The sequence below is a fragment of the Grampus griseus genome (assembly GCF_964374135.1).
Source record: "Grampus griseus genome assembly, chromosome: 11".
Taxonomy (NCBI): Eukaryota; Metazoa; Chordata; class Mammalia; order Artiodactyla; family Delphinidae; genus Grampus; species Grampus griseus.
The window spans coordinates 55,130,015-55,156,287 of NC_139005.1; the positions used below are offsets into that span (position 1 = coordinate 55,130,015).

Genomic DNA, 26,273 nt, shown 5'->3' on the forward strand with positions numbered 1-26,273 from the left:
CGGCAGGGGGCGTGCATCCGCCGTACCTCGGCCAGCTCGGCACCTTTGGGGGCCTGTGCGGCCCGGTGTGACTGGAAGGAAAATGGAGCAAGAAGCCTAGCCTGAGGGGTAGCTCTTACCCCTCTGACCGAGGTCCTGCCGCTTTTGCCGCTAGGAGCCTCCTTCTCCTTCGGACCTAGTGAGTTCGAGCGCCCCGGCGGCCTGGGCCCGGCGAGTGGAATGGTCGCCGAGGCCCAAGGCGTCGGGCTTCCGCGCGCCCCGTGACGGGAACTAGGAAGCCTCGAGGTACGGCTCCCTCACCCACCCCGCCGACTCCAGGCGCGGCAAACCCCAATTAGTGAGCAGCAGGTATCGGCCTGGAAGCGCGTGGGCAGTTCTGGGTTCGCTTTGTGACTTGGGTCTCCCCGGTCGCTCTCACCCCCCGCCTGTGCCCCGCGCGCAGCCTTTGTGCATTTCGTGGTGGGGGGCGCCGGGCATGTGGGTCTGTGGAGGTTTTGTTGGAAGGAGGCGAGGTTGTCGCCACTCGGGAGGAGGGCGGGTTTTCGGGGCCGCGCTCCCAGCGGGTGGGGGTTTGGGAGGGGGTTCCGCGGGCACGGGGGTAAAGGTCAAGTGCGCGGGGGGGGGCTGCCGGGGGCGGGGGTGGGTGTTAGAATAATGACAGGTGCCTGTTTGGTAGCTAGTATCTGCCGGGCGCTACGTCTGGGCGAGATTGGGCTGGTTCTGGGGGCAGGTTGACTCAGCTTTTTCTGTGGGGCTGGTCAAGTTCGGACACGTTCCGCGTCGGTAGTAGAAGGAGCTAAGCCCTGACTTGTCTCCAGCTGGGGCTATTTAAATCATGCTTTTTCCCAGCTGTATTCACTGGCTGTTTGAGAGAGAGAACCTGTGGTCACCGACCTGTAGCATTTTCTGCTGATGTAGGTAAGGACCCACTTGCTAATAAAAGCATTATTTATCTTATTTCTATATGATTTGTCTTTTTTTTAAACAGGTATTTCAGTATTTCAAGTTTTTATCGTGTGTTTTCTTTTCGTACTCGTAGGCAAATGTGCAATACCAACATGTCTGTGTCTACTGATGGTGCTGTAAGCACCTCACAGATTCCAGCTTCGGAACAAGAGACCCTGGTTGGTATTTTTGTCTCCAGTGTAACTTTAGCAAAAATTTATTTTATGAGGTGATCAACTAGATTTCACAGACCCCAGTTATAACATGGCTCTTTAAGTGAAGTTGTAGTACATAGCTTAAATTCCTGCCACTCAGGCATGACTGTGGAGCAAAAGTTATCTGTAAGAATCAATATTTATTTTCTTAGCTTTTTACCACACTGAATTAAAAGTCAGTTTCATTATCTTCTTAAGTATGGATGCTGAAGTTATGTTTATTATGTGACTTTTTTTTTTTTCTGTTTTGACCTGTCAGTATTTAACTTTTGTAGAAGTCAGAAATAATTCATGCTTGTTGTAAAGATGTTAGGCATTACAGAAAAGTATAAAGTAAAAGCTGAAAATTCCAGTCTTCTGTTTTGACCATATCTGTCATATCTCCTTTTTAGATCTTTATCTATGTGCATACCCACATATATATATGCACATGTGAGTTTTAATCTGTCGCGGTTCAGTTTGTTTTACTAAAATAGGATTATACTAGAGATGTTAAGCAAATAGCATTTATGTCAATCAATAAAACCTACAGAATTCTTTTTTAACAGCTGCATGGTAATCCACAGCATTAGTGTACCATTTAAGAAATTTATGCCTTTACTGATAGGTTTTCTAAAATTGCCTTTAGTTTTTGAGTATTACAGATGGTGCTGCTTTGCATATGTATCCTAACACAAGTGTTATGTGTAATAGTTTTCCTCTCTGTCAAAACTGAATGTTATCACTGTTATTTTGCCCTTTTTTGGCAAAAGGTATTATATTATTGTGTAAGTGTGTATTTCCCTAATCTTTGGTGAGGTTGGGCATCACATCATTGGTTAAATCATTTGTTTCTTTTGGGGCTTGCTTGGTCTTATCTATACACTTCTAGGCTTATTGTATTTTTCTTAATAATTTGTAATAGTTCTCTGTGTTTCAAGTGTATTTAATTTTTATCATTTACAAATGTTAAAAATTAACTTTGCTTATTCTTTTTCTCATTGAGAACATTTTTATAAAGTAAAATTTGACTTTTGCTAGCTTTTGAATTTCATATGATGTTTTGGAAGAACTCTCCCATCCCAAGATTATACAGATAAACTGCTGTATTTTCTTCTAGCATTTTTTATTTTTACATCTAGAATTTATCTTTCTGTTCTTAAATGTAAGATTAATAATGATATTGTCTTTTATAGTAGTTTTCTTATTAATGCATGTCTTTTAAGTCTTAATAAAAAGCTGATGGCTTTCCATTGGAGACTTTGACTTTGGGTTGTTTTATGTAGTTTGAAGTTAATATAGTATATATAAAATTTTAGAAGGAAAAAAAGTAACTTTTTATGTTTTCTGGGATAATTCATTCTTTAAATAGCCTGAAAGTAAAGCGTATATGTAAGCACATAGGAAAAAACATATGATCAGAACAATTAATGATTCAATACTACATTTATTGTGTATTTTAAAACTTTCAGTTATTAAATAATATTATGTTGATTAGCTGGAAATAGGCAGTTTTCTTAAATCTTGTTCTGAGGGTTAGATCCCGAACTGGGTTGCTGTCAGATTTCAAAGTTAGACAGGATGGGAGTATATTGAAGGGAGTGCAGAGGCACCAGTCTGTATAGGGGTGGCTGTGTAGCTGTATAGATACTTGAGTTTTGAAGATTTTGATACGGCAACAGATAGGGAGAAAGAGCATAAACACATTACATCCCTGCCCCCTTGCCAGATATTTTCTCAGTACAACTTGAAAAGCCTCTAGGTCAGAGGCAGGCAAACTACAGCCTATGGGCCAAATTTGGCCTGCTGCCTACTTTTGTGAATAAAGTTTTACCAAAATGGAGCCACATCCATTGGTTTACATATAATTTATGCTTCTGAGTCATACTATCTGGCGAGAAAAGCTATAAACTGTTTACTGTCTGGCTCTTTAAAGAAAAACATTAAACCCTGATCTAGTTGGCTGGCTCCTTCAATACAGGTCATATGTCTTATTTGTCATTTGTGTGTGTGTGCAATATCCAGTGCTGTCTGGTGCATGGCAGAAGCTCAATAAATGTTTGTCAAGTAGATATTTGGAATGTAGACCAACTAAAAGGCAGCATGATATTATAGTAGGAAGAAAATGCTGGCTTGCAGTTGAGGGATGTGAGTCTCAGTCTCCAGATCTGTTCTTAATTATCCTTGTCAGCTTGGGTTAAAGTTCGCCAGCGTTCAGGAACCTAATCTGTAGAAAGAAAAGATTGGTAAAAGGACCCACCATAAAGATTTACTCTTTTCTCTCGTATTTTGTAATTTAGTTTATAGTAAGCTCATTGGGGTATTCCATTTACCGTTGAGTTTGTAAGGTAATAAGCAGATGATAGAAATAGCTGGAGGAAAAAGAATAATTTTCACTGCCCTGGAATGGGTACTGTTTTTGATGGCAACTGATGATACTTGAGGGTTCTGTGATTATTTGCATAATAATTATATCCCAGCATTTTCTTCCCAAACACAGTCTGTGGTATTCAGTTTACATAGTTTATTACATTTAGTGAAAACATTATGACTTAGTTTTTGAGGTCTCTAATGTTGTGAGATAACATTGTGTTTGCTACCTTTATTGAAATTCTTTATGGATGAGTTTTCTGCAGGCTTATAGTTCCGGAATAATTTGGAAGTATAATAGCAACTCTGTGTTCTTTATAGGTTAGACCAAAGCCATTGCTTTTGAAGTTGTTGAAGTCTGTTGGTGCACAGAAGGACACCTATACTATGAAAGAGGTAAGCTGAACTAAGTTAAGATAACTTAATGTCTTACTAGTTACGTATAGCCGTGGGGAGAAATTGGTCATATGGAGGGATTTTCAGTAAGCAGGAATGTTAAGTATTGTGGTCATTTGGACTATAATTTGAAGCTGAAAATTCAGTTTATACTCGAATTTCATTTGTCAGCCCGGAACTCAGACAAAGGGAAGCTCTTTAGGGGTTCTTAGCCATTTTGTGCTGTGAACCCACTTGACGCACTGGTAAAGTCTTAAGATTTAGCAGCAGATCTAATAAATGTAATTTGGAAGTAGTGAGGATCATAACTGATATTTTGAGATGTTTACATCAAGCATAGTATGTATGATATGAAAAATGCTTGTGATTTTATTGGTGACAAAATCACAGTTATTGTTAATACTTTGTGATTTGTTGCCTATGTTCATAATTGAAGGGCAAGCTAAATTTCAGTTAAAAATTAGTGAAAATACAGACAAACATTTTTTTCCCATCCAAATTAATGGACCCCCTGAATTCTATCCAAGGACTTATTGGGCATTCATGGATCCCAGGTTAAGAACTTCTGCACTAGAGGTACATGAGTACAGTATACTGATCTTTCTGGGATAGAGGTGAGCTGATTTGTGAACATATGTTCTATTTAATGGATACATTTCAATGTATTGTTCTCTAGCTTTAAATTTGTGCACAGAAGCATGTTCTTCATTGAGAGATGGGCCATCTTAGGGAAAATTTCGATGTGAATGAAATGTGCCTCTTCCCCATCTCTCACACTTAGTTTATGGGGCTCAGATTACTTAAAACACTGAAGGACCTTACTTACATCAGCATAGTGGGCAAGAAAAGATTCCAGACCCTTTTCCTTTTTAGCCACATTCAGAAGTTTCCTTATGGGACGTTTGGTAGAAAGAGTCTAGGTTCTTCTCCTTCTTCCTTTCCACTGTCTACCATCTCTTCCATCCATGGTCACATAGGAATATTCCTTTAAGTCTGAAGCCTGCTTAGCCATTTAAGTCTATAGACGGAGCTTGCAGGGAAGTGTCAAGGTAAATGGTGTTTTTGGGATGTTAACTTGGGTTTAACCTTATATTATCATTATATAACCAGTTAAGGAAACAAAAACGTATGACTAGTAGTAGGTAGAAATAAGGAGAAAATTGATCAAGGTCATCATAAAGACTTAGAATGCTAATATTAAACCGTGTAACAGTGATGTATATATTGTCTGACACAGTGTTCAGTTGTAAAATCTTTGTTCTGTGGTATGTGGGAGAGTAATGAAAGCTAGTATGGGGTAGTAGAAAGCACACTGGGCTAGAAGTCAGAAGATCGGGTCAGTTTCTTATTTCTCATATGCTGATAACAATTCTATGAAATATCAGAAGGAGACAGTACTTGAAAAAGTACATTGTAAACTGTAAAACACCATATGTGTTTAGGTGGTTGTTAATAGGTTTGTATGTGGATGTCTTAAAAATGTATTGCCTACTTTGTTTTAATGGAGCACACAAAATATAATTTAACTGTATGTGCATGATTCAGGGTCATTATTTTGATTATTTATTGTGTAGATTATAATGATATCTTTAAGGGTTTATTTCATTCACTGAATTCTCCCAAACTCTTCTGTAGATGTAATTCGTCATTGTCTTCTCATCTGTGATGACCTCAGAGGTTGTTGAGGTATATGGTGTGCAGGACTAAATGACTCCAGGTCACTGCTATATTTTAGTTGATGTTTTTGATTCTGCAACTTTTCATTGTGATCAGTGGTTTTGCATTTTGCTGCCTTTTCCTTTCTTCCTAATAAGTAGTACCTAGATATTTGGGCAAAGTTAAAGTCTGCCAAATAAAGAGAAGACACATTTTAAAGTTTAAGTAAATCAGAAGCAGTGTCTCTACTTCAGTCAAATTAAAAGAAAAAGATATAAAATCAGCTTTATTTTTTTATTTAGGAGTACAGAATGGTTGTTATTTAGATGGTTATTGATGTGGTTGCTGGTTGTTTAACCCTCTTCAGATAAATGAGATGTTATTGAATGTATTTGAAACATTTAATTTTCTTTAATGCTCAGAAATCATATTTCTATTTCAGGTTATATTTTATCTTGGCCAGTATATTATGACTAAACGATTATATGATGAGAAACAACAGCATATTGTGTATTGTTCAAATGATCTTCTAGGGGATTTGTTTGGAGTGCCAAGCTTCTCTGTGAAAGAGCACAGGTAAGTTCTTTAGTCTACTGTAAAATGCCAGCTGGGCAAACATTTCAGTTCACCTCCATCCTCACTCCCTTTTGGCAGAGAAAATTGTTATTATATATAAAAGATGCTGAAATTTAATTTCTTAGTAAAATAGCATGTTACTTGAGAACCTGAGTTCTGGAATCTTACAAGCCTGGGTCTGAGACCCAGCTTAGTCATTTACTAGCTGTCAGACTAGGTAAATTGACTTACCCTCTTTAAGCCTTAAGTTTCCCCTGAATATGAAGTAGGAACAATGTAAATACCTTATGTGGAGGTTATAAAGAGGCAATGTGTAAGCAGTTAAATATTAGCTACAGCATGGAAAGCATTTAAATATTAGCTACAGTAACTGCATATTAAAAAAATATTATTATTGCAGTCACTTCCAAAGACAGTCTTTATGATACCCTGTGGTAACTGCTTAAATTTGAGCCCTAGTTACTTTGAAGATCTTTTTCTTTGTCATATACCATTATGGCACTTAATCAACTGAATTTAACCCAGATAGCATTTCTAGAATTACTCTGCCGAGAACTTTTTTTCTAGACTTTTTTTTTTTTTCAGTCATTCTTACTTTACATTTGGAATTCCTTGTTTCATTTTTGTTAGTCTCTTTGTAGTGTATCTTAATGAGAAGAATACTTTTCACCTGAAACGTTTACCTAGATTCTACTAGTGTTTAATGCTCAATAATATTATAGCTAAAAAGATAATTAAGTGGGATATTTATAACTTTAAAATAACTTCATTATTATATGTATATGTTCATTATTGAATATTAAGAAAAGACAGAAAGCTAATGATAGGGGAAAAAAAGACTAATTTGTCATCGAAAGGTATTTTTACTTGTCATTTTTACAATGTATTATGCACAGATGTGTTTTAACCCTGTTGTGAACATACTATATTTAATTTCATCCTGCTTTTAAATTAACATACAAGCTTCTTTCCATTGACAGACGATATCTGTTTAATATTTATGTTATTTTATACTTGGCCTTGGGATATAAGCTCTAATTTTATAAGTTTAAGAAATAACTATATTGATAATTTTGCACCATCTGAGTATTGAATCTTGATAATGTTTGGAGCTGTAATTTCTGATACGGAAAGCACAAATTTAAAATTATCTTTGACTTGAATTCTAATGTGTTGAGAGGTTAAACACTGGGGAAACTACTGACTTGGGGAAAAGATACGAGTAGGAATATTGATTTTTTTGTGAGTTTAAGGAGCTGTATCATCAGTCCCAAGGGTGAAAAAAATTAGTTGGGATTGGCACTTTCCCCTTAACCTTGAGACTTAGAAATGATATCTTGTGACCAATAAATGTTCTCTAAAGTCATTAGTTGATGAAAAATGTACCATGACTTCACTGAGTATTGGCATAAGTGAATTGTTTCCTTATGCTCCAGGAGGGCAGAGATTTGTTTTTATTTCATTCTTTGTTTTCCCCGATTTCCAGAACAGTGACTGGTACTCAGGCTGTATTAAATGACCGTATACTGCTCTATCTTTTAATAAATTTTCAGATCAAGAAAGAAAATCCATTAGATGATTGGTCTAAGGTTGATAAAAGTCAAAACTATAATGAGGGCTTCCCTGGTGGCGCAGTGGTTTTGAGTCTGCCTGCCGATGCAGCGGACACGGGTTCGTGCCCTGGTCCAGGAGGATCCCACATGCCGCGGAGCAGCTGGGCCCATGAACCATGGCCGCTGAGCCTGCGCGTCCGGTGCTCCGCGGCGGGAGAGGCCACAGCAGTGAGAGGCCTGCATACCGAAAAAAAAAAAAAAACTATAATGAAGTTCCTATATAATGGGTTTTGCATAACCTGCTATTTTTTTAGGCAGTCTTCGTCTGTGCCCGGAGCTAGATAAATTCTTTTCTGTTTGAAAATACGTATGTTAACCTGCCTCGTGTGTTCGCACCAGTTCTCTGGGGACTTTTGCTAAAGTCTCAACAAGGCATGTTTCAGGAAATGGAGATGTGAAATCTTTGCACTAGGGAGACTTTAGTGATTATTAAATGTGGCTGCGTGTAATCATTGTGCAAATAATTACTATGGTGGTTTTTAGTGTCTAGAAGCTTATCAGTACTTGAATGTAGTGATTTAAACTTTGGGTTGTAGCATGATAGTTTATACTAATATGCATTTAAAAGTCTTGTTAAGTCTAGTTAAATACATTTTTATTTTAAAATGTACATGTTTTTTTTCTCTCTACAAGGAAAATATATACAATGATTTATAGAAACTTGGTGATAGTCAATCAGCAGGGTAAGTTCATTTTGAATTCCATAAGCATGTACTGTAAAAATATATTAAAGACATTCTGTGGATGTGCAGACATCTTATAATTGTGATTTGCTTTAAAAGTTGCTCTCATTGTATATTTAATTATAGTAAGGGTATGATAAATTTAACAGGAAGAAATACATATGAGCTAAAACAACATAATACTAAGTTTCTTATGCACATTTATTTGCAGTGGATATTTAAATATCCTGTTACATAAATTTAAGCCTTGGGATATCAGGTTAGAATTTGCTTTGAAAGGTAGATAATTTCAAAATCTTCTGCATAGTAGCGATAGGAGCAAACCTTGAAACGTATTCAAAGGCTTAGGGAAGTAATACAGATACCTAGGTAGGGCCATTTGAATGGAAGGGTCCTTGTCTTGTGTGTTTTTTATAATAGACAAAACTTTGTTTACCAGTTTGTTCAGGTGAGTGCCATTTTACTTCCCTTCCTTTAGACTTGTAGTTCTTAACTGGTTATTTTTGGGTTCCATATCCTGTTGATAATCTGATGAAAGTGCTAGGTTCTTATTCCATAACGATACACCTAAACATACACAGTGATAGGCCGGTAAATGTTTATCAATCCACTCTCCAGGGGAAGAGCCTTGATTTGTGGTTACTGGTTTCCATAATATAAATACGCTCAGCATGACCATTTTCAGCCGCAAACACGGAGTTGGGAAGAGATGAACACAGTTTGCTTGGGAGTGCCGGTAGGAGCTGGCTCCAATACACCATAGGCTTTTTTAAAAAAATTTATTTGTTTTTACTTTATTTATTTTTGGTTGTATTGGATCTTTATTGCTGCACGTGGGCTTTCTCTAGTTGCGACATGCGGGCTTCTCATTGCGGTTTCTTCTCTTGTTGCGGAGCATGGGCTCTAGGTGTGCAGACTTCAGTAGTTGCACCACAGGCTTCTTAAAATCCATTCTTTTTTTTTTAAATTTATTATTTATTTTTGGTTGCATTGGGTCTTTCTTGCTGCGTGCGTGCTTTCTCTAGTTGCGGCGAGCACGGACCACTCTTCGTTGCAGTGCATGGCCTTCTCATTGTGGTGGCTTCTCTTGTGGTGGAGCACGGGCTCTAGGTGCGCGGGGTTCGGTAGTTGTGGCTCGTGGACTCCAGAGTGCAGGCTCAGCAGTTATGGCGCACAGGCTCAGTTGCTCCGCAGCATGTGGGATCTTCCCGAACCAGGCCTTGAACCCATGTCCCCTGCATTGGCAGGTGGGTTCTTAACCACTGCACCACCAGGGAAGCCCGAAGTCCATTCTTGGTCTATAATTAAGAACTGTTCTCAGGGCTTCCCTGGTGGCTCAGTGGTTGAGAGTCCGCCTGCCGATGCAGAGGACACGGGTTCGTGACCCGGTCTAGGAAGATCCCACGTGCTGCAGAGCGGCTAGGCCCATGAGCCATGGCTGCTGGGCCTGCGCGTCCAGAGCCTGTGCTCCACAACGGGAGAGGCCACAACAGTGAGAGGCCCGCATACTGCAAAAAAAAAGAACTATTCTCAGCTTGTTCATTTTCCAGAACGAACTGACCACTCCTTAGTGCTCCCATTATTTCGTATCTAGATTTTATTGTTATATTACTTTGTTACACTTACTTACACAAGTGTGTCCTCTTCAGGTTTGCAGTCTGCAGTACACAGTACAGTGTTTATTAATACGACGTTTAGTAAATTTATTGAATTGAATACTTATTCTTCCAGAGTTAGGATTTAAGACCCAGAAAAGCACATCACTGTCTTATCCCAGAATAGAAGTAATTATTAGGCTGGTGACTTGACATTTTGTTTTACAAAGCCCTTTATGAGATCAAATGAAGGCAGATAAACAACTGTAGTATCTCTTGTAGTATTTTCAGTTTTCTGAAGTATTATTATCCCTGATGTATTCATTCATTCATTTAAATCTTGGTTGATTGCTAGGAAGATTTTACTAATGAGATGGTGACCTGTAGATTACTTATGTTATTTCCATTCTGAGTTTGTTTCAGGTTTTAGTTTAATATAATTAACTTCAGAACTCCTGTATCATTGTTCTCAAACTTGTCACACTTAGTGCTTCCTTTTTATTACATCTGTTTTGTAACATCTCTTATACTAAAACAAAATATAACCTATTTATATGGACAGCTTAAATCAGTATAATACCTTGCCCATAATATAAAAAATAAATAAACTGTTATGATAATGCATATAATTTCAAAATGTTAATACTCAGACCGGGCTTCAGTGTTAAGACGAAAATATTTTCAAGGGAGTAGTAAAAGGTATTTGATTATGATCTTAGGTGATGGTATATATCCCACATTTGAAATTTTGACTTGAGCTCCAAGTCTGTACATCTACATACAGACTAAACCTACGTACCTGAAAGTTTTATCCACTTTTCAGTTTATCTTCCCATCCAAATCTGTTCATCATCTGAAGTTTTGAATTATACCACCCATTTATCCACCCAAGGTAGAATCTTGGAATTCTTGACTCCTTTCTCCTTTGCCTTGTATGTCAGACACCAGGTTCTTGTTGGTTTTTACCTTTTTAATTTCTCTGGAATTGATCTTTTTTCCGTGTCTTAGTTTAGACTTTAATGCTTTTCATTTATGTTATTGCAGTTGCTAATACTGGTTTCCCTGCCTCTGTTCTCTTTTTCTTCTATTTTGGCAGAGGGAGTTGTCACTCTTCTGCTTATAGTGACCATTTAGGGGTTCCTTATTGCTCGCTGGGTAAAATACTTGCTGTGAACTAGCAAATCAATTTTATCTCTTAGATTAAACCTTTTTTATGGTGCGTGGCTGCAGCAGTGCCTTAGGGAGGAATGTGAAGTATTAGCTGGGGAGGATGCAGTGATTTGGGATTGGTGGCAGGAATATTGCTTGTTGATATCTTTGTGCTGTTTAGCAAGACAGGCAGGATCCTTTATGATCCTGCTTACATTCCCATAGTAATGAAGTACCTGTAGTTCCTGCAACAAACACTGGTAGTTCACTTCTGAATGCTTTTTTCACAGTGTTTCCTCAGTCTGGAATAGCCTTTCCCAGTCGTACTTCCACATATTCTACTATGAAACCTCTCCTGATTCCTTGTTACTCAGACCTTGCCGCATCTCTACCAAATAACCATTGCTTCGTCTTCTCCATTAACTTATCTTATAATACTTCTTTTAGTGTGCTTATTTTATTGTACTTTATAACTATTCTTATGTATCTTCTATATTAAAATTGAATTATCCATTTACGTCTCTAGTATTCAGCACAGGATGGCACTTGGAGACTACACGTTCAGTGTTGGTTAAAAGGTTAAATTGTATGAGGAGTTTGTTCTGGATAACATCTATTGAATAACCCTTGCTTTCCTAGTTTGTGATTCTTTGTTTTTATTTTCTGTCAGAACCATCAGATTCAGGCACATCTGTGAGTGAAAACAGGTGTCACCTTGAAGGTGGGAATGTTCAAAAGGTAATCTTGAACTCATTCTACTATGATGTTTCTTGAAAATTCGGAGTGTTAAAAACAGTGAATTTTTAGCTTCTTCGTGTTATAAGTTTGTGGGTTTATTTTTTGTTTTTTTCTCCCTTGAATGCTTAGGACCTTGTGCAAGAGCTACAGGAAGAGAAACCTTCATCTTCAGATTTGGTTTCTAGACCATCTACCTCATCTAGAAGGAGAGCAGTTAGTGAGACAGGTATATATGAGTATTTAATTGGCACTTTCAAACAGCTTTTCAGTGTTCATTCTTTACTGAAATTAGTACATTTAGGCTTAATGAAATTGTGCTTTTTTGGTTTAGATGAATGAATTTGAGTTTCTTATTTTTATATGATTTATTTGGTTTTAAAATTGCTTTCTTAGCAACATTTTTCTGGTTGACTACAGCAGGCACAATTTTACTGTGTCCTGCTGGATTTTATAGTTAGCCAGCTTTTTGCTGTGCGTGGTAACAGAGGACAAGGATATAAACTCTATTTTAGTCATCATTCTTAGTCACCTTAACAGTTAAAGTATTTGTTGTTTCTAATAAATAAAACACACCAGTGAGTTTAAAAACAGAGAAATAGCATCTTAGAAATGAAGACGAGGTAAAGAAAATAGCTGAGAGCATTTTTAACAGAGAGAACAGGAGGAGGCTGTTGCCTGATGAAAGTCATGATAACTAAAACTATGATTCAGTAGAAAAAAAAGAGTTTGGCAAATCAGTGAAGTAGGATAGATAAATCCAGAGTAGAGTTTTGTACATGAGGGCAAAGGGCAGCAAGTGCAGAGTAATACATGGGAGTAGAACAAATGGTTATTTGGGGGGAAAAATATCAAGTTATATCTGTGCCTTATGCCAAAATGAATACTAAATGAGTTGAGAAGATAAATGAAAAAAATTACAACATACTGAAATAAATTCACTTTAAATTTGACAGTGTTAATATCCTTATTATAAGTTTCCAAAAGTCAATAAGAAAAATATTAAAAATCCAACTTGTAAAAAAAATTTTTTTCATAGTAAATAGAAATGACTGATAAATATGAGGAGTGGATTTTAGTGATTTAGCTTTATAGATAACAAAAAATGCAAAAAAGGTGTCTTTTCTGGTCTTTCAAATTAGGAAAGATGATTTTTTTTTAACTTATCCTTGCTAACTATGTGTTGGCACTGATGCACTGTTGGTGTATCAATTCGTGTAAATTGGTTAACCTTTATGAATTATAAAAAGGCTTGGCTTTCTTACCGTTATCACAGTAATCCAGTTCTAGGAATCTATCCTAAGGATATAATCAGAAATGCAAAGATTATATGTAGAGATATTAATTATAGCATTATTCATAGTTGAAAACATATATGATGCTAGAGAATGTCATCACTCTAGTCCAGGCCATTGTCATCTCTTACCGAGACCACTGCAGCAGCTTCTGATTTTCTGTTTCTAGTTACTTGCTCTTTCTGTCCTTCATCACAGTACCAAAAGGGATCATAAAAGGTGAATTGGATTGTGTCACTTCCCCACTTTGTTTATTTACCATTGACCTTCAAATAAAACCCACACTTTTATGTTGGCTTACAAGGCCCTGTTCTACCTTTAATCTGGGTTTTGGCTTTTTTCCCCACCTTCACTGTGTTTTAACTGCACTGATTGGTTCCTCAAACAAGTCAGAATTCTTTCCTGCTGTAAGGCTGTTTGCACAGTTTTTTTCTGCCAGAAGTTCTTCTACCTCAGTCTTGTAAGACCAGCTCCTCATTTTTCTATTTTTGCTTAATTATTACTTTCTCAGAGAGGCTGTCCCTAACCACCTGGAAAAGTGGATCCCCTCTTGTTATTCTTTCCCTTAGCACCCTGCTTGTTTCCTTCATAGCACTCGTTATAGCTTGTAAATGATAGTATTTTGGATGCCTTGATGTTTGAACGTAAACTTCCTCTGGTGGTAGGGATGATGGCTGACTTCATTTTTGTATACCCACTGCCTCGCACTGTGCCAGACAGAAAGAAGGTGCTTGGATTTGTGGACTGAATGGTTCAATTATGATGAACCTATATTATGGATACCATATTCTGCAGCCATTAAAAGTAATGTAAAAGAATGTTTAAGAGAAAACAACCCCTGGGAAATCCCTGGAAGTCCAGTGGTTAGGACTCAGTGCTTTCACTGCAGGGGCCTGGTTTTGATCCCCGGGTGGGGAACTAAGATCTTGCAAGCCATGTGGTACGGCCAAAAAAAAAAAAAAAAAAGAAAACAACCCCAAGTTGTACATATAGTGTGATATAAATATGTTTTTTAGACGGAAGTAAATTTTTTAAATGACAGCTGGAAAATTATTATGCTAAAATGTTACTAGTAGTTATCTCAGTGGTAATATTATAGATGATTTACATTTAAATTTTTGTCTGTTTTTTAAAAATTTCTACTGTGAGTAATACAATACTTTAATAATCAGAAAAAAGCCCCAAATGTTATTAATAGAGTTAAAAAATACACATCAGCAGCATGGTTTTGGCCTTCTAGCCCACATCTTTCAACCAAGATCACCTTTTATAGGGAATACAGACATTAAGAACTTATATCAAGAACTAGTGATCTTGTAGAGATAAATACAAAATTAGAGGATATAAGCGTGTTTTGGGAATTCAGAGCAAGAAGAGATAACTTCTGACTAGGAAGATCAAGAGAGGGAAATGGAGTGAGCAAAGGTGTGAGTTGTACCTGTTTCAGGCATATGGATTATATTTTATTTAATCTCATAACCCTGTTAGATACTTAACATATAAGGCTGCAGTGAGCACCCTTGCTCATAAATCCTTAAATGATTATGCAGATATTTGTCTAGGATAGAGAAACTGCCCATAAAATGTTACACTGTTTTGCGTTTTTACCAGTAGTGTATAAAAAGTCCTTTCTCCCAAATCTCTGAGACTGTCTCTCATTTTAATTTCTGTCATTCTCATGAGTGAAACATGGTATCTCATTTCAATTTGCATTTCCTTGATCACTGAGAGGTAAGCCATTTTTTCATGTTTATTAGTCATTTGTGTTTTATGCATTGCCCTTTCATATCTTTGACTCTTTTTTAAATTAAGTTTGTCTTTTACTTGGTTGGTAGGAGGCCTTTATATAAAGTGGGTATTAATCATTTTTTATTATGTGTTGCAGATTTTTTTTCAGTCTGACATTTGCCTTTTAGCTTCTTTTTTATAGTATTTTATTTTGCCATGTAAGCCTTAAGTAACTAACTTAATCTTGATAGTCTTTTTCTTGAGGGCTTTGTAGTGTCACATCATACTTTCCCACCCTGGTATATTCTCTTATATAAGTAGTTGGATGGTTTTGTTTCTTGTATTTGGTATTTTAATCCACTTGGAATTCATTTTTATGTCTGGTGTAAGGTAGGACTCTTCATTTATGTTCCTGACAGATTTGGTAACATTCTCACTTTAAGTCAGAGATAATTTCTTATTTAAAATAAAATGGACCAGGGACTTCCTGGCCGTCCACTGGTTAAGACTCCGTGCTTCCACTGCAGGGGGTGCAGGTTCGATCCCTGGTTGGAGAACTAAGATCCCTCATGCCGTGTGGCCAAAAAATAAATAAAATAAAATGGACCAGTTTTAACTGGTTTTGATTCCTGTTGAAAATACTGGATACTAAGGAAATTGAAACATTAGGAATACCTTCTAAGTAAGTTAAACAGTTGGTTCTTTCCAGGAAAAAAAGTGAAATCTTATATCCTAAATTCTGATTTTGACAGAAAAATTGTAGACTGGTTAATAAAAGGTCTAGATGGATTAAATTAATTGTGAGTTGATAAAGTTCTGAAACAAGCTTTAAAGCTTTTAAAAATGTAGTGTTTTGCTATAACTCTAAGTTGGACAGATCCAATAAGAGTGTTGACTTTTGAAACAGTAGTAATTCACTATTTTTCTCTGTTTAATTTCATTGAAACAATTTTAGTACAGATAGGTAACTTAAGACAGCTCAATTTCTAAATACATTATAGTACAGCAATTTAATTAACTTGTTTTTCTTTACATATTCAGAAGAAAATTCAGATGAATTACCTGGTGAACGACAAAGAAAGCGCCACAAATCTGATAATATTTCCCTTTCCTTTGATGAAAGCCTTGCTCTGTGTGTAATAAGGGAGATATGTTGTGAAAGAAGCAGTAGCAGTGAATCGACAGGGACTCCATCAAATCCGGTAATCCTTTCATTTTAAATAAAACAGGACTCTCTTATTTTTAGTCTAGTTCTGGCAGTCCTAATAAGCATCCAGATAGAATGCACATGTATGATATGTGATTGCTGCTATACACTTGGTAAAATTTTCTTTCAAATGAAACTGTATAGATCTTCCCCACTCCCAACCCCGGGTTTGCGGAGAAGGGTGGAAGATAATGGAGTTGCACTGGAGTGTGTTGGTAAAATTAGTGCCTATGTTAGTTATTAATGTCACCCTACATATTGGAGAACCTTTGTGGGCCACTGCACCAAAGATATCTTAAGATTCTAAGCAATTTTGTTTTGCATATTTAGAGTAAATATATCTTATTACAGCTCTCAGCAAATAAGTGAACATAGCCTGATATCCACATTTGCCATATGTAGGTCTAGACATCAGGGGAGGTCTTTTTAATAAGACTGTGAAATATTGGTATATTATTGCATGCATGATGGGAAAGTATCAGTACTTTTTGATCATTGATACAAAATTCCAAAGTATTAGTCAGCATTAACATTCTTAAGAGATATCACTGAAGGAGGTTTTGTAAAGAAGTTTTTGCTAACAAGAATGCTTGACAAATGGAATGTTTTCTTTCTTGTCATTATACATTTGTCTTTAAAATGTTATTAAAATTGGACTCTTTATTTGTGATATGGCAACATTTCATGGCGATTATTCTGGATATTAGTGATTATTTTATAGTTCTCTAGAAGATGTAAAGGATTGAACAAAATGTGATAGTAACCATATTCTTTTTATGTATTATTCTTCATTATCTTTACATTTTTTTCTTCCAAAGCAGTGATTTTATGGATGCAGAGGTGCCTTCTGGAGTTAGTACTTAATAGAGCTGTTACTCATGTAGGCCACTAGATGGCATGGTGAGCTCCTCCAAGAGCAAGTTCTTCATTCAGTAGATATTTGTGTCTTTTCTATGCCAGGTTCCATTTGGCACTGGAGATACAGTGGTGGTCAAGGTAGTTATGATCCCTGCCCTCATTGGGAGATAGGTCATCAGCAATCAAACAAATAATTAAAATACTGAATAAATGCTATGAAAAAAATACAGGGTCTTGAGAACAAATATGTGTGATCTAAAAATTGAATCCAATTAAATAAAACTTGATGTCTCACCAACTTCATGTTTGGATAATTTTATTCCTTACAAATGGTTTTAATACGACGACTATGCGCCATTTAAACTTACAGTCTATTAAAGTTGTTTCAGAATTCTAGCTAAATGGTATTAAAAGTCCTTGTTCTTTCTACCTGGGACACTGCCTTGTTATCAAAGCAGTATAGAGGGTATTTCTTTTTGTTAGTCCTATTCTACGCTCTCTTCTAAAAATCCTCTCTGTTAAAGATCTATTGTTTTTGAGGCAAAGTCCCTAGTTGTGAAAGCTTTTGGTAAGGCTAATTTTTTTCCTTCATTTTAGCACGTCACATTATTTGGTCTTGTCATTCACCAATTTGTGAAGGGAGTTAAAGGAAAGTGCATTTGCCTCCCATCTTTTCTTTCTTTTGGGTTTAATACATTGGGGGAACTAAGGCTATATTCTAGGCTCTATACCAGGCAATTAACATATTTTATCACCTCAGCAGCCTCAAACTCCATTTATAGATGGGAAAACTAAGACTTGGGTGTTTCAAATAACTTGTTTAAGATCACATAACTAATAATTGTCACAATTGGAATTCAGAAAAACAGGGATTTTAAGATCTTTCCAGATCAAGCCTGTCTGATACTTTTTAAATATACAGTATTTAAGAGTTTTTAGGTTTTTCTTTTTTGAACATTAGCTAAACTTTTGAAAACTTTCTTTTTTTTAATTTATTTGTTTATTTTTGGCTGCGTTGGGTCTTCACTGCTGTGCGAGGCCTTTCTCTAGTTGCGGTGAGCTGGGGCTATGTGCGGGCTTCTCATTGCTGTGGCTTCTCTTGTTGTGGAGCACAGGCTCTAGGTGCGCGGGCTTCAGTAGTTGTGGCTCACGGGCTCTGGAGTGCAGGCTCAGTAGTTGTGGCACACGGGCGTAGTTACTCTGCAGCATGTGGGATCTTCCTGGACCAGGGCTCGAACCCGTGTCCCCTGCACTGGCAGGCGGATTCTTAACTACTGCACCACCAGGGAAGTCCTGAAAACTACTTTTAATTTTGCTTTCTTCATAGAACCCTAGAATAGGAGTGGGCAAACTTTTTCTGTAAGGGGATGGATAGTAACTATTTGGGGCTTTGCAGGCCATATGGTATCTGTTTCAGCTACTCAACTCTACGGCTGTGAGGCAAAAACGGCCATAGACAACAAGTCTAACAGACAACGGGCACGGGTGTGTTCAGTAAAACTTTATTTATAAAAATAGATGGGTGGTGAGGCACAGTTTGCTGACTCCTGCCATAGAAGATGCTTTCTGAAACTTAATGTTTATTGTGATTTTTACCCCCTTATTCTAAACATAGTACACTAAAGCCTAGTTAATTGAAGTGTCCAGTTTCTTAGGTTATTAGAGCTGTTATTGTATTCTAGCTTGACTTGCGATTTTAATGTGATTGTTAATACAGCCTTTTTTTAGGAATTAGAACTGCAGTTCAATGAATGTTGCTTTTACTACTACTTTCCTATCATCACGGTTTAAAACAGTCTTTTGACCTCAGTGGTTGTAAAATAAATACCTTGTTTTTGTTTTTATAAATGATGGGAATATTAGAGATCATTTAATCCAAACTCATGTGTCATAGATGAAATAGCTGTGGCCTTTACAAGCTAAATATGTCTAGGTTGAAAGTTACTTAGTGGCAAATCTAGAATAAGAATGTATGTATCCTGACTACTAGACCAAAATACTTTTTCTAGTTCTAGCCTTCTGCTTTGTGTATGTTCCTACCCTTAGCCACTGATGGCAAATATTATGGGACTGAAGGTTCTCTTAGGTTCTTATACTATTAATCAGTTTTAAAATGAATCACATGAGCAGATACAGAATTTTAAAAATAGATTTGAAAAATTATATCTGAAAGCTCTTCCAAAGAAATTATTCTCAAAGTTCATTAAACATAAATCATAATTATTGTATATGTTGTAGCTACTAGCATTCTACCAGTTGGAAGATATAAAGATGATTGAGACATGGTCTTAACTCTTAAAGTATGTATAATTCAGATAAGAAACGTGTACAAAATTATGTTTTGCAAAATTTGTGTGTGCAAATATATAATACTCAATAATATAAGTAGCACAGATAATTAAAGGTGGGGAGTGCTCTTCTAGTTATAGTATTGACAAAGGCTTTGGCAAAAAAGGATGAGCAGAATTTGAAAACTATCAAGTTATTCCAGCTAGAGGGAAGGTGTGGAAGTTGAAGTTTGGTTTAGGAAACAGTTTAGATCTGGTTAATGTTCTTGTTTAGTGGGGATAGGGGGGTGTCTAGTTGGAGATAATATGAAAATGTTAATATAGACTTCCTGTATGTACCTTGAATGCCAAGGGAATTTGGCCTTTTCTTTTATATAATGGGGTTTTGAACAGAGAAAATATTTATCTAATCATAACCCAGAAGCTTAACCTAGTGTCAGTGTGCAGGATGGAACTGAGGGGGAATTAGGTGCACAGGGAAGAGTTAAGCTGTTGCAGGCCAACAGGTAATGTACATTAAGTCGCTTTTTTTCCCCCTCGATTTTAGGATCTTGATGCTGGTGTAAGTGAACATTCAGGTGATTGGTTGGATCAGGATTCAGTTTCAGATCAATTCAGTGTAGAATTTGAAGTTGAGTCTCTGGATTCAGAAGATTATAGCCTTAGTGAAGAAGGACAAGAACTCTCAGATGAAGATGATGAGGTAGTTTTTTTTTCTCTGATTATATTCTAAAGTTCTTAAATACTTTCCATATTCGTTGACTGATGAGATTGAAATAATAATGTATTCAGATTTCACATCACAATCTTTGACTCTTGATTTATTCAAACTAGAATATTGGTTTGTGGACTTGAGGCTTTGTAATTCCTTGTTGTCTTATTTATATTTTTAAAAATGTAATGTCAAGAAGTCAGTAGGCCTTAATGAGCATTCTTATATTAGTCTACTCGTTTTTAAAAATATTTAATTCAATTCTCCTTTTTCATTTTTAATTTATGAAAAAGTAAAGCATGCATGCAGTTAAAAGTCACATACTACCAGCAGATCTGTTTCCTGGAAGTGACGAGCTTCAACATTTCTAGCTATTTCACTAATTTAATACTTCCATATTTATAAAACAGAAATGCTTGTACTGAATATTTTACTTTATTTATTTTAAACATTCCTGTATGTTGACTTTTTACCATAGTGGGTGAGGATTTTACCATCCTCCATTTCCCCCCCTTTATATTCACTCATTCCATGACACCTTTGTCTCAGATATCTCATATATAACATAATTGGACCCCCGTATTTGCGAGTTCCACATTGGTGGATTCAACCAAGTGCAGATTGGAAATATTCGAGTAAAAAAAAAAAAATTCCAGGAAGTTTCAAAATGCAAAACTTGAATTTGCTGTGGGCCATCAACTATTTACATAGCGTTTACGTTGTATTTACAACTTTTCATATAGCATTTATTAGGTATTATAAGTAATCTAGAGATGATTTGAAGTGTAGGGGAGGATGTGCATAGATTGTATGCAAATACTATGCCATCTTACATAAGGGACTTGGGCATCTGCAGATTTAGGTATCCTTATGGGTCCTGGAACCAGTCTGCCCACAGATACGGAGGAATGACTGAGTACATGTTGTTTGTTTAGGACTTATCACTTATCACTAAGAAGCCTTACTGGTTGAAGAAAAAAGGTGATGAATTGATGGTAATGGTTTTTTTTGTTTTTCTTTTTCTTAGGTGTATCGAGTTACTGTGTATCAGGCAGGGGAGAGTGATACAGATTCATTTGAAGAAGATCCTGAAATTTCCTTAGCTGTAAGTATGCATTTACTTTTTCAAGGAATCAAAAAATAACATTGAAGTCAAGATTAGAAAAGTATGTCTAGTCTACTTCTTGACATGAGGTAGTTTTTATAAAGTTAACATTTTTTTTTTAAGTTTTAATGGTTTAAAATATTTTTGTTCTTTTATTGGGTTGGGATCTGTTGCTATACTTTTTAGTTTTTTGTGTTGGAATTTGAACTTTTGAAGAACTTCATTATGGAAAATTTTGGGTATGTACAGCATAGAGAATAGTATAATGTATCTCCGTTGTACTTATCACTCAGGTCTAACAGTTACCAATATTTTGCCAATCTTATCAAATATGAATATCATATTGATTTGTATTAGAACATGTGGTGGGATTTTCTATTAAAGAAATCTGGACTTAAACATTTACATTTCATGCTTCACAGGGTTCCTCAGGTATTGGATGTGTGTTTTTTTAACCAAATATTATTGCTTTAATTTTTGTTCTTAAATACTGCTTTTTGTTATATTTGGATAGGAAATCTCAGTTTTCTCTTTCTGAGATAGAAACAATTATTAATTATCCAAATACTAAAAAGGAGGAGAAATTGTAAAATCTTAGGAAAATATTTTGCTATATTAAATTCAAGTAACTAGTTGAGTCATTTGATGTCAGGCTGAGTGAAATGTTTTAGACATAGATCTTGTAATTTATCGGACTCTTGAAGCACTTTCTTCCTGTATTACAAGACCTGTCTTTGGTTTTATCATTTAGTAGATACCTGCTTTTACAACTTGAAAGAACCATTGTGGGAGAATGAAGTTTCCACCCTTATTGCTAATATCTTATGTCATTTGTCAGGCAACTTAAAAATGGTTACATTATTCATGGCAAGATAGGAAGGACCTCTTATGGCAAGTTTTACATGCACAGTGTCCTCAGGCAAGAACCATGCTTCTCGTAAGGCAGGGAGATAAGGGATATGTTCAGTAAAGAGGCTTGGGATGTGGGGGAATTTGTTATCCAGATTGCATAGTGGGTGGAAAGGTTTGAGAAATAAGTTGGAATAAGGATGAAGCAATGAGCAGTTACAGAGATGAGAACACAGAAAAGGATAGACAAGTAAGGGGCATACATTCTGGATAGTGACAAGGATGGCAGAGTTTATCTGGCTGTGATTGCTGAAAAGAATGTTTTAGCATTTCCTTTGTGGGTGTAGTTAGGGAACACCCAGTTGAGCCCTGGTTTTAGAGCACTTCTAAGAGAGTCTTAGTCAATGGCAGACTGGTTGATAGTTTTGTCTAGATTGATTTGGTGGACTGGGCACAGTATCAGGTTTGAGCCTTTAAGGGAGTGGAGTGGGTACAGGCTTCATTACAGAGAAGATCCCATAGCACTTGCTTTAACTAAATGAACCAACTCTGTCCTTGAACAGATAACTTTACAGGTACATGGTTAAGGTCATGGTGAATACGTTTTTCATTTTAGAATTTTTAGCATAGTTTGGCTGGGAAAAAAATGTATTTACAAGCTCATGCTTGAGGAAAGACTGTTGAGTGCTTTATATAAGACATGAAATGCTGAAAATTGAGCTGTATGATACATTTTACCTTAGACATATTGAACAAGTTGCTAGCGTTGCTGTGACTGGTTATTGAAGGGTTACGGAAGCTAACTGTCTTGTTTCCTTGAAGGACTATTGGAAGTGTACTTCATGCAGTGAAATGAATCCTCCCCTTCCACCTCATTGCAACAGATGTTGGGCCCTTCGTGAAAATTGGCTTCCTGAAGATAAAGGGAAAGATAAAGGGAAAATGTCTGAGAAAGCCAAACTAGAAAACTCAGCACAAGTAGAAGAGGGCTTTGATGTCCCTGACTGTAAGAAATCTACAGTGAATGATTCCAAAGAATCATGTGTTGAGGAAAATGATGATAAGATCACACAAGCCTCCCTATCCCAAGAAAGTGAGGACTATTCTCAGCCATCAACTTCTAATAGTATCATTTATAGTAGCCAAGAAGATGTCAAAGAGTTGGAGAGGGAAGAAACACAAGACAAAGAAGAAAGTGTGGAATCTAGTTTTCCTCTTAATGCCATTGAACCTTGTGTGATTTGCCAAGGTCGACCTAAAAATGGTTGCATAGTCCATGGCAAAACAGGACATCTTATGGCATGCTTTACATGTGCAAAGAAGCTAAAGAAAAGGAATAAGCCCTGCCCCGTATGCAGACAACCAATTCAAATGATTGTGCTAACTTATTTCCCCTAGTTGAACTACCTATAAAAGTAGAATTATATATTTCTAACTATATAAGCCCCAAAATTTAGACATGAAATTTATTTTTATTTTTTTAGCTGTATCAAAGCAAGAAAGTATCTTACTACATGTAGGTTTCTCCCAATAGTGAATAGTTACTTCCTTTTAGGAAAATGCCCCTTCTGTTGATATTTTATATTTGGGTTTTAATGTAATTTGGATTGGATATAGAGTTCATCCTTTACCCCTCTACCCCTTTTTTTTTTTTTTTGGGCTGCACCGCTCTGCATGTGGATCTTAGTTCCCCAACCAGGGATCAAACCTACGCCCCCTGCAGTGGTAGTGCAGAGTCTTAACCACTGTACCATCAGGGAAATTCCTACCGCTCGTTATTTAAGATAATTTCCACTTTCTCTTAAATGAGAAGTATCTGACCTTTTAAAAAATATATAAGTAGGACATTTAAATGTAACTTATTCAGTACCTTTCATGTAAGGAGGAAAAGTTCGTGTGAAAGATTTAATATTTAAATTTTACATACTCTTAAACTTTCCAATCCTTAGTTTCTCTAGTCTTTCAGAGCCTCTTAAAAATAAGTCCCCTGCATACGAACCTTCAAATTGCCAACTTTCAAAGATGCGAATGTGAGCTGGCATGTCCAGTCACGAAAGTTCACGTGAGTGGAGTACGTTGTCATGTGCGTGCATCCCCTACAAATGGTTGTGCTTTTGTGTACTTTACTGTGTAGAGTACAGTAGTATAGTATCTTTATCTCAAGCCCAGGATGTCTGGAGGCAAGCATAAAAGCAGCAGTGAGGTAGCTGATACTGCTGATGGAAACAAAAGTGCAAATAATTGAGAGTGGAGTGACAAGAGGAAGAAGTATCAGAAGAACCAAAGAGATTCACGATGCAGAAAATGGCAAGGGTTTTTTCTTTATTTGAGGAGGCACTGTTAGTTTTTGAGGCACAGGACCCGAACGTAGAGTGGTACACGAAGGTTGCAGCAGCCGTTCAGAATGCAATCCAGTGCTACCGTGTTATCTATGAGGAGAAAAAAAGAGCTACTACCCAGACATCATGGGATCGGTTTTTCAAGAGGGTAGGTAGAATTGAATCCAGCGAGGAACCAGAACCTGTGCCATCAACGTCAGGTGTGAGTGAAATTGCAGCTTGCCCTCCATCTCCTGTTGCTGACAATCCTTCAGCTCTGTCATCTCCCACCTCTTCTCCCTCCTTCAGTCAGTAACTCTTCTTGCCTGTTCACTTGATGCCAGCCCCTGTATGCCAGCTGTTGTACTGTACTACTGTACTTTTCAAGGTACTGTACTGTAAGATTAAAAATGTTTTCTTTATTTTTTGTGTTTGTTTTTTATGCATTATTTGTGTGAAAATATTATAAACCTATTACAGTACAGTACTATATAGCCGATTGTGTTAGTTGTGTTAGGTACCTAGGCTAATTTTGTTGGACTTATGAACAAATTGGTCTTACGAACGGGCTCTCGGAACTGAACTCGTTCGTTGCAGGGGACTTACCGTATTCTTTCTAGATAAAAGAACTAGGTAGATCGTTTTGGTGCTATGTAAGTAGCACTTAGATATTTCTCATTCTCCAGTCTCTTTGATATGATAAGGGATATAATAAACAGGAGGACTGTTTGTTTTTATACTAGCTGAAATTGTCCTAACTTCTCTAAATTGTCCAAAAATTATAAGAATGACATCCTATAAGAATGATGGGATCAGAACATAAAATTCTGAAATAACTCTCAAACTGTATAGATTAACATCTTGATTTATATTAAATCTTCAACAAAATAGTGGAAAATAACAACTTTGATTTAAGGTCCCAGTGTATTTCTCCAGTATATGTCAGTTGTACATACTCGGGTGAGGACAATAAAATTAACTGAGCTATGAGTTTAGAACAGAACTGAGGGATAGTTTTGCACAACATGTTGGTGTGTCAGTTACAGAACATTGTGTTAAACTTTAAAAACAAAAACCACACACACATATGACTTACCCATATATAGATATGTAAGTAACGGCTGAAGGGATCAGCACCTTAGCCAAAGAGTGGTCCTCAAATAGAGTAAAGCTTTATTAATTTGGGATTTATAATACTTCAACTAGAACTAAGTAGAATTGATCCTCTCTGAGGACAGAGAAATAAAAATGAGATTATAAACACTGTATAGTCAGCCCTCCATACCTGTGGATTCAGCATCCATGGATTTAACCAACCACTGGTTTGGAAATATTCAGGAAAAAGATTCCAGAAAGTTTCAAAAAGAACACTTGAATTTGCTGTGCACTGGCAACTACATAGCATTTGCATTGTGTCAGGTATTTAAATCTAGAGATTTAAAGTATGTGGGAGGATGTGCATAGGTTATATGCAAATACCATACCATTTTATATAAGGGACTTGAGCATCGAAGATTTTGGTGTCCCGGGGTTGGGGGGGGGGTGCATCTTGGAACCAATCCGCCATGGATACTGAGGGACAACTGTATATTATTCAATGATTCTGCTGTTTACAAGACGTTCAAATCGGTGCAAATAGAGTTTCATTCACCATATATATATGCATTACTAATGCAGTCTTGATTGTCTAAATTTTTAGGTGTAGCATGCGTTTTATTGATTTACAAATAAAAGATTAAATGTTTAAGAATTGTTTAAAAAATGTGATTATTGGATCTTATAGGCAATTTTCCCATAATAATGAGTTTTTTCTTCCAGTATTGAGGTAATTGACATACAGTATTGTATAAGTTTAAGGTGTACAGCATAATGATTTGACTTGTTTACATTCATGAAATGATTATTACGATTAGTTTAGTGAACATTATCTCATAGATACAACACTAAAGACAAAATTTTTGTTCTTGTGATGACAACTCAGGGTTTATTCTCTTTCATACA

At 36.5% G+C, this 26,273-nt stretch overlaps 1 protein-coding gene across 3 annotated transcripts; it reads left to right on the forward strand.

Moving 5' to 3' along the window:
• On the forward strand, positions 1 to 25,976 carry MDM2 (MDM2 proto-oncogene). 3 transcript variants are annotated; one of them, XM_082665576.1, is made up of 12 exons: positions 1 to 348; positions 850 to 918; positions 1,040 to 1,124; positions 3,831 to 3,905; positions 6,004 to 6,137; positions 8,384 to 8,433; positions 11,848 to 11,915; positions 12,045 to 12,141; positions 15,977 to 16,137; positions 19,836 to 19,991; positions 21,028 to 21,105; positions 22,777 to 25,976. In XM_082665576.1, the coding sequence occupies exons 3-12, from the start codon at positions 1,044 to 1,046 to the stop codon at positions 23,350 to 23,352; spliced, it is 1,476 nt and encodes a 491-aa protein (XP_082521702.1). In that variant the 5' UTR covers positions 1 to 348; positions 850 to 918; positions 1,040 to 1,043; the 3' UTR covers positions 23,353 to 25,976. The 3 variants fall into 3 exon arrangements, with proteins under 3 accessions (XP_082521702.1, XP_082521701.1, XP_082521703.1); XM_082665575.1 differs by having other exon boundaries at positions 1 to 285; XM_082665577.1 differs by having other exon boundaries at positions 1 to 178.
• The last annotated feature ends 297 nt before the right edge of the window (positions 25,977 to 26,273 follow it).

What these genes read in the sequence shown, in the direction of transcription:
- MDM2 (XM_082665576.1), top strand. Translation starts at nt 1,044, where the DNA reads ATGTGCAATACCAACATGTCTGTGTCTACTGATGGTGCTGTAAGCACC. An exon ending in GGTGATAGTCAATCAGCAGG is followed by an intron (nt 8,434 to 11,847) that starts GTAAGTTCATTT and finishes ATTTTCTGTCAG; the next exon opens with AACCATCAGATTCAGGCACA. An exon ending in ATCCTGAAATTTCCTTAGCT is followed by an intron (nt 21,106 to 22,776) that starts GTAAGTATGCAT and finishes GTTTCCTTGAAG; the next exon opens with GACTATTGGAAGTGTACTTC.